The sequence below is a fragment of the Chroicocephalus ridibundus genome, chromosome 3, assembly GCF_963924245.1.
Source record: "Chroicocephalus ridibundus chromosome 3, bChrRid1.1, whole genome shotgun sequence".
Lineage (NCBI taxonomy): Eukaryota > Metazoa > Chordata > Aves > Charadriiformes > Laridae > Chroicocephalus > Chroicocephalus ridibundus.
Window position 1 is genome coordinate 47614662 of NC_086286.1, and position 15869 is coordinate 47630530.

The 15869-nt window shown below is 41.3% G+C and overlaps 1 protein-coding gene across 2 annotated transcripts in view; it reads left to right on the forward strand.

The window, feature by feature from the left end:
• The window catches only part of PCNX2 (pecanex 2), a 161074-nt gene that overhangs the window by 133081 nt on the left and 12124 nt on the right, over positions 1-15869 (forward strand). For both annotated transcript variants that reach the window (XM_063329031.1, XM_063329032.1), the window contains 3 exons: positions 1197-1450; positions 5672-5905; positions 8060-8163. In XM_063329031.1, the coding sequence (XP_063185101.1) occupies positions 1197-1450; positions 5672-5905; positions 8060-8163 (592 nt within the window). The remainder of the gene's footprint in view (positions 1-1196; positions 1451-5671; positions 5906-8059; positions 8164-15869) is intronic.

Sequence of the window (15869 nt, forward strand, 5' to 3'; positions counted from 1 at the left end):
TCAGATGATGAAGATAGCCAGCTTCTCCTCCCATTTCCAGTGACACAGTGGAACAGGTCTGTTGGTCCTGGCAGGGGGGTTTCATAGCTGTTGAACTGCAGCGCAGTGTCTAGCACCTTCCTCTCCTATCGAGGCTGTTTGGAAGCTGGCGGAGCCAGCTCTCTCGTGGAGTGATACTGAACCATTGGCGGAAGGCCCATGCGAGACATATGTGTAACTTGCATCATAGGAGGTGGCCTCGAAAGACAGTTTATGCACAAATTCAGTGGAGAGTAAGTTCAGCAACAGCCCACAGAGAGTACATTTTAAAAAGATACGTGCATCGAGAACATATAACTAATATATTTTGAGAACAGTGGGGGGACCACATGGGTGTCCACCTTGGTTTTGATTTGTAGTGCCTTACGTGGTGTAGAAACCACATTTTCATAGATTGCAAATCCCAAAGGGCTCAGCTTGACCTTCTAGCATGCACAGCACAGGCCAGAAATGCAGACTCTGCAGAGCTGATATATTATTGTTTCTGCATCTGCCTCATGACTTCTTTTTGAGTTAACATCACTTTTTCAGGAAGATTTTCTCTATTTTGATCTAAAGCCTTTGTAATAGGCGAATTACAGAGCTGTTTTGTCCTCATGATATACTGCCTCTAGTGCTATTCATTAGAGGCGTTTAATCCGGAGTAGCTTTTACGCCAGTGGGAGAGAGAACAACCCGTTGGATGTTATTTTTGGAACCTGCTTTCCAAGATAGTTTGCTAAAACCCAGATTTTATAAGTGCTCTGACACACTGTAAAATCTTTGTTTGCATCCTGTATGTTATTTGAAGAAGCAGACTGAGACTTGGATCAATTTGCTTAATGTGCCTGATGGAGCGAGGCTCTTTAGTGGTGCTTCCTGGTGAGCTTTTATTAAGACAGAAGCTGTGGTCTGTAGTTTAGCTCGGCTCAGAACCAAATGCCTAGAATGTTTGATCGGGCCCTTTTGGCTTTTAAAGGTAAATAAATAATGTACAGCTCTTTATTTGCTACTGCGCATGGATCAATTGGCACATCTAATTTGTTGCCGTAGCTCTTTCTATTAGATCTTTGCTAAGCGTGTAGAGCCTTCAATCATACTTTTTCAGCTTGGAAGAAGTCCTTCGTTTCCTCCTCCCCCAATAACTAGCAGCATACTCTCTTTTTCTCACTGCCAAGGGACATACTGCCAGCAGAGAGAAGTGGAAGCTATAACAGAAGGAGATGAAGACAATGAAGGCTGCTGCTGTTGTAAGCCCGGGCACTTGCCTCACTTGTTATCGTGTAACGCAGCCTTTAACCTCCGATGGCTGACGTGGGAAATAACACGAACCCAGTACATCCTGGAAGGATATAGCATCATTGATAACAACGCTGCAACGATGCTGCAAGTGTTCGATCTGCGGAGAATACTTATCAGATACTATATAAAGGTAAACCCTTTGGTAAAGCGGACGATATTCCTAGGCAGGCTTGTCAAAAAGACTGAATGCTGGCTGTGTATTAGAAATAGCATTTGAAGTTTTTGGCTTTGGCTTTATTCATTTGCACGACTGGCAGTCAGACTGACTTGATGTTAGATAGGGGTAACTAATTCGTATCTCTCTCTGCTACGTTTGATTCTGACCGCTTATACTTAACAACTAGTACAGAAAATCAAGAAGAAATCAAGAAGGTGAGTTAACATCCTCGAGCGATAAAGTCAGAGGAAACATTCTTACAAAGCAAAACTTCACTGACGGTTTGCTATTTCTTCTTGATTTGCCTTTCCACTGTTTTTTCTGGCTAAAAAGAGATCAACAAGCATAACATTCTTGGGAAATCTCTGAAGAGCTGTTTCTCATATACACTTTTTTAGTAGTGCAAACCCCCTTCTTACCTGCTGTTTTACATGTGCGCCACAACACATTTGAAGTTGTTTTATTCCGTTGATTAAGCAGCAATTCATTTACATCACTTCTATGTTTGCACTGTTGTTAAGAGCACAATGACCGCACAGATATTAATTTGTCAAAATAATTGAACGTTATAGTCTAGCAAGCTGTCTTCATCCTCTGCCAAAGCCTTTTCAGTGCAGCAAATGAAGAAACCGCTGAGCTTTATTGTCTTCCACTGAAGCAACAAGAACCAAACGCTGCCTCCTGTGCCATTGGTACTGCCACAAGGCCCCCAGCAATCCCTGGCATCTCCTTCCTGCGTACATCCCTGCAATTGTAACAATCCTGTCAGCCTTAGAGAGAGATACCTGTTGTGAAAAAATTAATCACCTTTTTTTGCAAGTAAGCCAAGGCACTAAAACCGAGGTTGTTGCCTCACAAAGCTGCCTTGCTCACGCAGTCGATTACTTCATAAAATGCAAACTGGGATTTCATAAATAATGTTACAGGCAGTAGGGCCTGGTAACCAACCTGCTTTGTTTAATTAACTAATTAGGAACAAAATGCATGTGAGCATAATCTTTTCATTTTAGAAGTGGGGTTTGTGGCTATAAAGCAATGTATCTAAACTAAAAGAACCCCAACCCTTCTTTAAACTGAAATGAATATGTTGCTACAATTGCTTAGCTTTACTTTAAAAGGTAACCCGAGTAACATGAACATAAACTGCTTCAAGCTGATATATCACTCAGCTTTTGATGGCGAAGGAGACTGAAAAAAATCTCAGTCTAAACTGCAATCAAATCAGTACCTTATTAGTTTAAAGCAGTGAAGAACTCCAGTGTAAACTGGAACTTTTCTAGTGCCTTCAAGTCAACTAATATGTGGAGGACTTGTGGAAAGCATCAGGTTCATCACGTTGGAAGTAAAACTTAGCTGGAAGGTAGTTTAGGGCTTCTGGTTGTGGACGTACCTGAGAAGCAGCTGACATAGGTAGGATGCTTAGGCAAGCTTTTGTCCCATGTGATACAGGTGTGGTTAATTGATCCTGTTCTGGGTAAAAGCGAGGTGGGTTAAATGATCTCCACGCTACTGCGGAATGCTGTGGCTCCATCTCCGCTGCACGCAGATTTTGTTATGTCCTCCACCTATGGCTTTGAAGGTGTGAAAATCAAATCTCTTTTTGTTGGATTTAGTTGCGCCAGTACTGTAACACTGCATTTACAGATCTTCATTCTTAGAAAGGTGTCAGTCCTTTAATCTACTTCCCTTTTTGGGGAAGGATGAACAGAAGATGATAATAACCTGTTGGCAGCTTAGACATTAGCCCGGGCTGGGGCTCCCTTCAGCAAAGGGAGAGCACGCTCAGGACATCCCTTCTTTAGAATGACACTTCCCAAAAGAAAGCTATATGGAGATTTTCTTCTCCTATTCTTCAAGTTATTAGTTTCTTGCATAAACAGGAGCTTTGATAAGATTTGGTAAAATCCTTAGTGGAGGCTGGGAAGGTGAGAAGACTGTATTATGCTGTCATCCTGTTTGTTTAGTACTTGCCTCCGGATAAACAACATCAGAAACAGGTGAGAATTCATTCCTTTCCCAGCTCTTTCTTCTGGGGAAACTTGAGCTGTAATGACCCTGCGCAATTTCACTGTGAACATTTTAAAGCCCTGACACTTTCTTTTTAACGGCGTAGGAAAGTAATTGTAAGAAGAACTCCAGTTAATGCAGTATTCAGGTCACATAAATCACAAACTCAGAAAACACTTATACTGGAGTTTTTGGCAGCAATGGTACTTCCATTGCACTGAGCATTTGGAGTGCTTCTAGTTTAGTCTTTGTAGTTTACAATATTGTAAATATTTACCATGTTATTTCTGAATTGCCATATAGCTGAGGATGTACTTGTGCACAAAACGTATTTAGGAGGAGATACTAAGGGCAGAATTTAATTAGGCGGCAGAAGTTTTTGCTGTTTCTGTGTCTGATTGCGAGTCTGTTTTTTTTTTCTCAGCTGAATCTGCTTCTTTGTAAACACAGGTGAGAATAATAAAAAAAAGCAAACTGTATTTTGAAGATCAACAGAGAAAACGTATGCTTTGTTTTAGTTCTCCTATCCTTCAAGAATAATTACCATATTGGTCTCTTAAACAATGACTTGCACTGAGTGCCTTATTCCTAATGTATTTATATAATTTGCAGTTTCATTGACAGTCTAGAAAGGCCCATATTTCTTTTTATAAAAGGATTTTTATTCTCCACAAATAAAGTGGGTCAGCTCCTGTAGTCCTTTTGCATATATTTTGAAATCATTTCCTGCCCAACTACTGTGATATTTTTCCCTTGTGCCTCCTCTGTCTCTTCTCAATATATTCTTATTTAAATGTCTTTTAGTATTCAAGAAGTCTGCATTCGCTGAGTGCTGTGTTTTCAGCTCTATTGTTTCTGCATGAATCTTTTTTTAAAGAGTATTGTTCTCCACATGCCAAGGAATCAAGGGTCCTTCCTTAGTCTGTATCTGTCTGACATGTCTTTTTCCTCTGGAGCTTGATTTTCCTCTTGCTTGTGTATTTTTGTACAATTTGAAAGATAAACTGTGAAGGGCATGTGTGATTTTTAAAAGGGCTGGTAGTGCTTCTCTCCTTTTTAATCCATCATATTTTCATTTTATACATTTATTTGCTTAATAACATTTCCATTACATGGATAAAGTAGAACTACATCATCTTCAGTTATGTTCACTTGCCCCTTGTTTGCTTTTGAATCCAATTCTAAATTAATATCTTCTATTAAAACAAAAATTACAATCGTAAAACATTATAATGGGACTTTCCAGCTGATGGCACTTTCCTTTGCAGCACTGGAATTTCTCCTTAAGGTTCATATTCTTTGGAAAATGTGCTTTAAATTTGGTTTGGATAGATTGTTTTGTTTTATTTATTATTATTTTAATGGCTCCAGACACAGCAGTTAGAACAACTTAAACTTAGAAACCCAGGCACAGATACGAGCTATGAGTCTTGCTGCTTTCTAATATTTCTGCATTTGGCAAAAGAGCTGCTGCTGAATGCTGCTCCTCCTTCAGTGCTTTAAAAGCAATCTCAGTTACACCACTTATCAGCTTCTTAACCTAGCATATAGGAAATAATCCATTATTCTTTACTGGCCTTATTGACAAATAACAAAAATAGTGATGCCACTAAATGCAGACAGAAAACGGCAGTTAAAACAGAGGTTTTCAGACTTGTGTTGTGCACATCTGTCAAATCTCACCTTTGTGGTTAAATAGTGGTGGAACTGTTTGTTAAAGAATTATGAAAGCTTCATCCCCTGGAGAACAGGACATCCACGGATGAACGAGAGTCCTATTTTGAGCATGGGACCATCTACTACTATTTTTTTCCTGAATATGCCTGAACTTTTATTGATAATCACCTTCTTGATGATACACTCTAGAACCCGACTAATATTCAGTAATTAACATGTGTGAATGTTGGAACTCTGTATTCTTACCATAGTCTATTGTTTGTGTTAATTTTTCTATACAGCAGAAGGATATTAAAAATAGGACTTCTTTTTCTTTTGTCTGCTACTTAGAAAGACGATAATTAACTGGAGCAGTTTTGTGAAGCAATGATGCCAAGCAGCAAAAATTAGAAAAAATATGTACCATTATAGGTAGTTACTGTGGTCCTATTTGATTTATTTTCTTCTGTGTAAAATGTATCTGCTTTAATCAGAGATAGAGTGACTAACATTTGCACATTTTGTCAACAGAGTATAATATACTTTACAGCCAGTTCTCCCAAAATCCTTGACTGGATAAAAGATGAATCCATGCAAAAGATATTGCAGCCTTATGCAAAGTGGCATTATATTGAACGTGACCTTGCAATGTTTAACATTAACATAGACGAAGATTATGTTCCATGTCTCCAAGGAATAACAAGAGCTAGTTTCTGTAGTGTTTACCTGGACTGGATTCAGTTCTGTGCTAGGAAAAGGGTGGAGGTAAGCTTGCTTTTATTTTTTTTAGTAGTAGTAGTTTTAATTCTTGGGGTAGGAGTTAAATGAGGCATGGGTACTCTTTTGCTTGCTCAGGATTAATACAATAAAATTTATATCATTTAAGCTGTCAGATTTAACATAAAAGGAAAATATATGTTTTGTGGAATGGAAAAAACGTATTTTGGAGACTACCCTTGTGCAAAACCTGAATTTGAAGGAGGGCACGTCTTCGAATACAGAACCAATTCCTTATTGTACACACTTCCAACATCGTTAATTTCATCATCTCTAAAAAGTGTGGATATGGTAAGTGTTTGCTGGAGTAATGCTGGAGCAGGCTTTGCTCAGGGAATGTCATCATTGCTCCAGTGTTGCCAGTGTTTGGGTACGGTTGCCAAACATTGCTGATGTCTTTGTACCCTTTCCAGACATTTACCTGTGTTTGGGTACAGTCTTCAAATGGTAGGGAAGTATGTAACAAACTCACTGCTGGTGTAGGTCACTTCTGAGAGCTCCTAATTCAAATGTGAACCATGTCACAAAACAGCATGAAATTCCCTCGCAGCTCCTGAAGGTCAAGGGCAGGTTTACAGCTGCGCGTTCCCATGCTTTGAGCCACTAAGATTACTGATGGTCAGCAATCATTTGTCAGAAATGCATTACTGTATTTCCATGGAATACTCAAAATAGCCCAGAGGGAGAATACAGTTTCGAACAAGCATATTCCCTTGATTTAATTTTCTGATTATTGCTGATAATGGCAAAAAATGAGAAGCGTATCTTTCCTGGCCACCATGCACTCTAACTTCTGCGTTTCTCATTCAGGATCACTGAGTGCGCATCCCATTTGCTACCACTGGCCTTAGCTGGTGTAATATCGCTGAATCTTCACGTTTCTTCTCCTCTTTGGTTCCTTATCATGTCTTCAACACTGAACACCATTCCACCAGTTCCTCTGCGTATCATTACATTGATACTGTTTTTATTGAATTGTCCTCTGAGCCTTGCCCACCGTCTCCTCCTACTGGGAATGTTTAATCTCTTTTCTTTCCCATCTTCATGTCTCAGCTCCCAAGTTCTGACACACGAAGAATTGCACGGTGCGGGGAGAGCCGCTCTTAAATGATGCTTTTTCCCTTGTTACGTGGCTGAGACGTTCAAATAGAACAATAGATTTAGGGATGCGCAATGCACTTGAAGCTTATCAGAGTTAGACTTAAAAGGGCAAATGAGTGCCTGCACTAATGTGCGCACACACACATTTATATATTTTTTACGTCTTTTACTTCGGTTCTTGTAATTCACTAACTATATAGAGGTAAAGTTCATGTAGGAGACGAGATGTAAAAAAAGCTTTGCTGTACACACAGCCCTGGAAATCAGTGCATTTTATAGAAGGTGCTACATTCTCCATTATAATTGACTTCAGTTTTAGAGTCAAAGAAAACTGTAAGAAACCACCCATTGCATGGACAGAAATAATAGTCTGGATCCTCCTAAAGATTCACATTCATGAGGGGTTGTTTCATTTTTCCCTCCTGCTTGATAGCAAGGTTTTCTTTCAACAAATTTAGTAAAGAAACTCTCCTGAGCTAGTAAATGTCTATTAAATGTCTTGACCGCTTGTTAAAATGTGAGGTCAGGGTCATCAATGGTATACAATTTAGGTATATATTGTTATTCACTAAAAATGCGTTCCCCCAAATTTTTCCAAATAGATTGTTCTTCTGGAATCTGCGAGGGAGTTTCATATGCATTGTGTCCCATGAAAAGGGGTTTGGCTGCCTCCAGTTGCGGTTTCTCTCAGCAATAAGGAATCTGCTCTGGTTTAGAATGTCAGATCTGGAAAAAACAAGCAAACAAACAAACATAACCCCACAAAAACCCCTGCCACCCCCAAAGCTCCCTTCCCTTGGGATCTCACCACCCAAGACTGAAATGCTCTGTTTCTAGCCAGTGGGCAAAATAAGCTTGCACTTTGCAGAAAGTTTCTGATGGCAATGATCTTCCTTCTTGTTCTGTTTAATTGCAAAGAATGTTTTCGTGTGCAGGTCCAGCTACAAGCAAATTTTATGAATGTTACTATTTATAGTATTGCAGTGCTTTTAAAGATGATATTTGCGCTTGGAATAACATGCTGTTCTTAAAACCTTGCAGCACCTGGACAGTGATGAGGATTCTCCTCTAGTGACGCTTTCCTTTGCCTTGTGTATACTGGGTCGAAGAGCTTTGGGAACTGCAGCTCACAATATGGCCATCAGGTAATTTTTAGGAATCTTCTTCCCTCATTTTAAAGCAAAGACCTGTTTGTCTTTTTTCACTTAATGTGTAATCTCAGCATGGGATTAGATCAAGGTGAAGTCTCTTTCCTCCATAAAATAATCTGTTTTCTGCCATTCCTGGACATCTTTTTCTTTGGCAGCTTGCTTAATAACTAATATCAGTCTTTATTTCATGGGGCAAAGCAGAATTTTGCATTGAAGGAATAGGTACTGATGGTTATTGCTTGTGTTCACTCACGCCCGGCCTGGCTACTGTAGTGCTGGCTTCCTCCAGAAGGGGAAGAAACTGCTAAGTACTCTGACATCTAGTTAACTAAATAATAATAAATCCATAAGGGTCCTCTATTCCTCAGGGCTGTATTCTGTGTTCCTCGTGCCATTTCATTCTGGTGACCAAGGAAGGGAGAACTTCGCGTCTCTTGAGACTGCAGCTGTGTCTGTTCTCAGTCAGCCTTACTTGTTCATTTATTCATTCTAACCACTTCTTCCTAGAAAGTCTCATCAATTAAAATATGCTTGGTTTAGATCTATTTCTGTGTGTGCTCTTCACCTCACATTTTCCTTAGGGATTCTTCCATTTTCACTGGGAGTTCTGACTTGTTTGGGTTTTATAAAGTACCATTTATGCTAAGTGTTCAGCCCGAGTAATTAATTTTATAGATAAGGCATTTTATTAGTGAAATAATCTTTACTTTATTAAAGACTAACTTTTCTCCTAACTTTAGATTTTTATTAGGTGTACTTGAACTCCCTGCGCTCACAAGAGTTTAGTAACAGTGGAGAAGATAAGTAAATACACAGTCTCTAAGTGACCTTGCTGCCTTGGCATGAAACTGTGAATGAAGCCCTCTCTCAACACGGGCCTTAGAGAGGATTTGTCTTACTAACAAGCAAACAAAGACAGCACGTGCAATTTTGAATGTATTGTCTGTTATAAGATAAAACAGTCCTTTAAATATTCATTCTAGCTTTGTTATCTGTTGAGTCGTTTGTAAAATCTGCTTTTGTGTCTTCCGCTTTCAGTCAGTCACACAAAATGTTCATGGCGCATGCACCTTGTTTCTTGGTGTGCTGCGTCTTCCTGCTCTCTAAAGGGGCTTTTGTCATTTCTTTTCTACTGGTCTTTGCACATTCCCTTCCTGGAGTAGTTTTCTTCTGGGTTGAGTTTCCTCTCCCTTCATTTCTATGCACTCCACAATTAGTGTGATGTTTAGTAAGTCATAGATATTTCTAAAATTGCCCTATTTTTTTATGATCCAAATTTAGTTTGGCGACATGATAGTAGAAAAGGTGATGTGCGTTTGTGTTTTTTTATTTTTTTTTGAGAAAAGATTAAAGTGAATTTGATAGGTATGTCACAGCGATATTAGAAATGCATCTAAAAATATCACAAAAGCTTCCTAAAAATGTCATTGCATTGCATGTACTTTCCATAGGATCTTAAAATCTTCATTAAAATGTTTTGGCACTAGTACAGATAGAATAACAATGTCACCTATTTTTATTGGCTTACATGATGAGTAGCTAATGGAAAGAGATAACATTATCAGAGAGCTTTCCAAAGCTTAACATGGAAAGTATGAATGTTGAGAATAATTATTTGCAAAGTCTTCTGTAAAGATTTTAATACTAATTGCAGGAGTCAGCTATACCGTGTAATTTTAAAATCTGGAAAATTGCCAATGAACCAGATTAGTTTCTCTCTTCTTGTGAGTGGATGCTCCGTACTCAAAAATACTTTTCTTGGGGAGAAAAAGTCTGTAGATGGGGAAAAAATGCAGTAGTCATGTGCACTGCACGTCTCTATCCCTGGTTTTCTGAATCCTTTCTGTAAAATCCTGTATCTTTAACTCCTGATTTTCTTTTTATTAAGAAAGTGCTCCAAGGCAGTATTGAATCATTGTATTTTTTACATTTATTTTGTGACATAAGAGGGATTAAGTGGAAGCTTCTGACAGTATCTTTTTCAGTGCTACTTCACAAAAGCTTTCCCTGTGAAAAGTTTCACTGTGAAAAACTGTGTCACTTGCGCACCTGGGTAAATACTTTAATATATTTCAACTGTCAGAAAGATTTTTGGGGAAAAAAAGAAGAATCTGAGTAGCACAATCCAAGTTATAAATTGCTACAGCTACAAAAAATGACTTTAGCTTGGTGAAAAACGTTTATTCCTGTCTTAAAGAATTTATATATTTATTTTAATTGACAAAAACAATTTAGTAGACATTATTAACTGAGGAGCAAGGTGGGTACGCTACCCCCCGACATCAAGACCTTTCTCAACAAAACTCTCCCAAATACATTCACTTCAGCACAGAGGGCAGATCTTACTGTACTTACTGAGGCCCCACCTCACGTGCTGTGTCCGGTTTTGGGCCCCTCACCACAAGACAGACACTGAGGTGCTGGAGTGGGTCCAGAGAAGGGCAACGAAGCTGGTGAGGTGTCTGGAGCACAAGTCTCATGAGGAGCAGCTGAGGGAACTGGGGTTGTTCAGCCTGGAGAGAAGGAGGCTGAGGGGAGACCTTCTCGCTCTCTACAGCTACCTGAAAGGAGGTTGTAGCGAGGTGGGGGTTGGTCTCTTCTCCCAGGTAACAAGTGATAGGACAAGAGGAAATGGCCTCAAGTTGCACCAGGGGAGGTTTAGATTGGATATTAGGAAAAATTTTTACACTGAAAGGGTTATTAAGCATTGGAACAGGCTGCCCAGGGAAGTGGTGGAATCACCGTCCCTGGAGGTATATAAAAGACGGGTAGACGTGGTGCTTAGAGATATGGTTTAGTGGTCGTTTTTGTCAGAGTTAAGTTGATGGTTGGACTCGATGATCTGAAAGATCCCTTCCAGCCTAGGCAATTCGATGATTCAGCTGTGTTTACTGCTTCGCGCAAATCTTCACAACTTATTTAAACACAAAGAAGCAGTAAGTCAGCAAGACTTCGATAGGAATACGATTATATGGCATGCCAGGGGAAGAATGTGCCCAACACGTGGACTGTGCTCCTGAGGCCAGGAGATGTTCCCAAGCAACTTTAGGTGCTGAAGGCGGGTCTCCCTCCCCTCTCTCTGTGTTTGATGGAGATACAGCAGCTCTTACAGAAGGTGATATAGAGCATTACTGATGGTCCTCACCCCCAGCTCTCAGGCTGTTGTAGGTCTGCAATCAGTCAGATGGGGAAGAAGTACTGAAGGTCCTCAGAAGCTGCAGGAATTGTTCCGTAGGTGATGCTTCACAGTCCATTTCCTTGAAAAGCTGTCATGATATTTTGGGGACCTTTTGGGGCCTTCTGGTGCTAAAGAGGGTTTTAGTTTTTGGCAGAGATGGTGTCAGAACAGGTGATTCCACAGCCAGCTGTGTGCATGAGGGGGAGGTACTGCATGTACAGTTGTTGGGAGCCGGCTCACTTTGTAAGAGATCAGGGCTCCTAATACACGCTCTGTCACACTCAAGTACTGGACTACAAAAACTTAGATTAGATTACTCTGGTAGGCACTGAGAAATGACCTTGAACTTCATCTCAGGACCTTCTATTAATTCTGGCTGCGAAGCGTCTTGTGTACAATATTGCTAGAGGCTTCGTGATGAGTTTGGGCTGTAATGGCCAGATAGGCGTTGTAGTCTTCTCCTCCTCACGCTTATTTCTATGAAGTGTTTCAGATATGTCCAACATGAGCAAACTAGCCAAGAATCTGTGCTCTGTGGTCCATGGTTTGGTCTCGGGGGTAACTATGCAGGTAGAAGGAAGCTTTCTCTGGACTAAGTCTAGCCCTTGCTGTGTCTTGAGGAGTGACAGTCATCCAACTGCCGCGCAGGAACAGTAATGCACAGGTAATGTTACACTGAGCTGTGCACTACAGAATTGAGATTCGAGTTTACGTTGTGTATGTAAACTATCAATTTGCAGTCATTTACACATGATTTTGTCTAATCTATTAATCAGTAAATGTCACCAAGATTTTAAATGCTCTTATATAATGTATGTAAATAATTATTCAGTGTACCTGTTCATGTAAATGTCAGTAGCAACCCAACATTAACACTAGATTACACAATAAATGCATTCATTAAGAAGGCAGAACATTGCTATGCAAATCACTTGCTCTTTTAAACTGTCATTAGGAGGCATCCTGCACAAAATGCAATTTGAAGAATGACATGACATTACCATTCATTTATTCAAATATGAGTGATATGTTTAGGTGTGCATTTGTAAAAAATTACTGAATAATCCTATTCATCCACTAGACCTACTAATAAATAAACGTTTAATATACATTTCAAATTTGGAAAAATATAAAAATCTCTTAATGAAGCATCTCTCAACAGATACTTCCAACACTACCAAGCCTGGATGCTCACATGTCCCCTCAGCTCCCCCCAGGCGTCATCACTCAGCGCGGACAGAGGGTCGCTCCAAGGAATGGCTCTGCCTGGAGGAACCGCTGCTCACGCTGAGGCCCAGGGAAGAGCTGGCCCCACTCGCCCCTTCCCTCCTGGGCACCGCATTGCCCTGCCCAGCATCTGAGGGGACAGAGGTGGAGGGCGCAGGACACGGCGCCGCAATGCTGACCGTGATGCTGCCTTGGTAGTGGGAGTTCAAGCAGACAGTGCAGCGTTACCTGTGCCAGAGCTGAGCAGAGCAGAAGCAGGGGAGAAAAGTTTGACTCTTGGCTCACAACCACTACGGTCTAACATATAAAATTCAAGAGGGCTACCACTGAAAATATTTCATTCAGGTGAGCTGTGACATTCAGGTCATTACCAGCTCACAGGCAGGCATGTTTCTTTATTCCTTAAATAAATCTACTGTTAACATTGGGAAAGGTCTATAAACTGCAGACAGAAGATGGGTTTTGGCATGCAGAATACCCACAGATATAGTCACCAGCTCATTAGTCTTCATCCCTACTGTTTTCAGGCTTGCATCAAGTGCTTTTAGTTTCAGCTGTTGGAGCGCCGTAAGGAGTGCAGCAGGAGGGCGTATTTGCTTTGGCTGTGTTGCCCTCCCTCTGGCATTTGTGGTGCGACTTAATCCTCTCCTTTCTGCACGTTCGAGGGGCCGACGGTTCCCACACACCTCCTAGTCTTGTTCTAAAATAGCTCGCAGTTGTGACAGCAGCTTTTCGGGTTCTTAGCTCAGAGGGTTAGAAACGTTGCCAGAAATAGTAGTTATGCCTCTTCCCTATTAATGCCACTTCTTCGGCATGTGAATTTACCTTCGCTAGTTTTTAAAATATTTTGAATGAGCCTGTAACTACAGCAGATTACTAATTGAAGTAGGTTAAAACTGGGCCAAGAAAGCAGCAACAACCTTGAGTCAGGCCCGAGATCAAAGCTGTTGGCTTTACAGCTTCCTTATAATCTCATTAGAGTCGTCAGGAGAGAGCATAACAACGGGAAGAATAACATCAGCTGTATCTTATGCGGATTAAGGGCTGCGTGTTACAGAAGTAATGGCTTGAGATAGTGTCACGTTACAGGCAGAATGTACCCCAAAGCCTCATTACGATTGGCAGGAGAATAAAAGGGGTCCCTGGTTTCGTGAATACAGCAATCTCCTCCACGCCTCTCCGGTGGAAAATGCGTTGTATAAAATAATTGACTCTCAGCCTCTCACAACTACTGCCACCCCTGCTTCGCTCCTTGTGGCAGTTGTATTTGTTCTTAAAAATGCTGGTTAGAGAACTTATTATGCCGAGGGATGAGAAATGGAGGAGTCTTCCCTCACTAAGCGCAGTGAGAGCTGTACGTGCTTCCCTCTGCTGATGCTCAGCTGCGGTTTGCACAGCTGGCCTAGCCCTGGCCGTGCTCTCAGCAGACACTGCTGTTCGCAGCAGCCTGCTTAGCCTGTGCTGATGCCTGTAAGACACTTGGATGTGAATGCAAACTCTTTGTCTGCTCTGGCGTTCGGATTTGGCTCCGAGAGCCTCTAATGATGTAAAAACCGGTTCTCTCTCCTGCCTACTCCTCCCTTCGTCCCAGCCAGCTTTTCAGAGCAAATACAGGGGGTGCTACGTGGGGAAAAACTATACTACAGATCATCATTAGGTGCGGAGTTCAGGGTGGATTTTTCAGTTTCATCCTGGGAAGAATATTTAGATACAGAAGTGTTTTTTCCAGGAAAGGATTCAGCTGTGAATGCTGGATGTTGTCTAGTGGGTGGGCGAGTGAAAAGACCCTTCTTTTCTAGCCTTTTCAAAGGAGACGACAGTCAGATATTTCACCACACTGGCTGCGCCCACCATTCCCCACCCCCCAACTGGTTTATTCTAGGGCTTTCCTAGCTATTTAGCAGGATTTGGGTATATTATCATTTTCTAAACTGTGGAGATGATTGATTGAAAGTCAGTGGGGATCAGGACCCGCTCCCTGAAGACACAGAACTCCCACTGAAATCAGTTCGTAAATGTTTCAAAGATCTGAGTGTAAGTGCCCGTCTCACACAGGCGTGTTTTAATACATAACTTAGTACTGATAAATGCAAACCAGTTAAGAATTCACAAGAGCTTCCCTGTACTCTTCATGTTCCTGGCAGTGACAGCAGCCCTGCCTCCCTGACTGGCCTTGGTCGTCCCACTGATTAGTTGATTTGTATTACACGGTGCTTTCGCGGAGAAAATCGGTATCCAGCTGTTCTTCTGGTAACATATATAACTTCCCATTTTAATTTCTAAAAGATGCTACCCACCAGGGGCAAAATTAGAATGTGTCTGAGCTGAAGACAGGTCAAGCAGTCTCCCAGTCTCTCTTCTCCCTCTCTCAGAGACGAGAAAAATTTAAAAGATATTTTTTTCTTTTCCTAAAATAATTAAGAAAGCTCGATTATGTGGAAAGATTATGCGTTCCCTGGAGAAAGCCTGGGCGGTAATGAAAACTGCTAACGTCTTAATGCAGCTTCTCCTCAGAGCCTTTATGATCTGAAAAAAAATCAACTGTTGTAAGAGCGAGCAAAATCTTGGCAGGTAGATGAAACCATGTCCTGTGGGTTTGCAAGAGATGCTGGTTTTTAACAGATGGTTCCATTTTCCTCAATTTCGCACTCACTTCTTCAGAGCAGCGTCAGGCCGGCACTCCTGCTGCATCAGCGTTATACAAGTGGCTGTGGTGTCGTTGTGGGAAGCCGGTGATTCAGGGTGCGGACTGGAGCTGAAGGCTGGTCGTTTCCCTTCGCAACGCCCTCGTGCAACTGATTTCTAACAACTACTCGATTTTGTACCTCTGACCTCTTGCTTAAATCTCAGGTCCAGGCGAATCGTCGTCCGAGGTCAGGCAGAACTGGTTACATCTAGTTTCTTATGTTAGAAAAAAGAAACCTGGTGTGTATTTGCTGTAGGGCTCATTGTCTCAATCCGAAATGCCTGCCGTTTGATTCATGCTCTCACCCGCTTTGCTGAACAGTTCTTGAAACTCGGTATTCTTCTTAGTGCATCTGGTTTAATGTTCATGTCTGGGTTTGAGTTTCACGACAAAAGTCTCAGATTTGCTGAAAATATTTTTACAGCTTTTTTTTTTTTTTTTTTTAAATTTTTACCTTGCAAAGAGAACTGCTATGAATAACAGGGCCGATCAATTAACTTTCCAGCAGGTTCTGCCACCCACACAGGGGTTGCAGAGCAGCTGCCACTCTCTGGCCTGGTCTCTTTGGTACGGCCACAGAGAAGCGGCGCCCTGAGGCACCCCATGAGC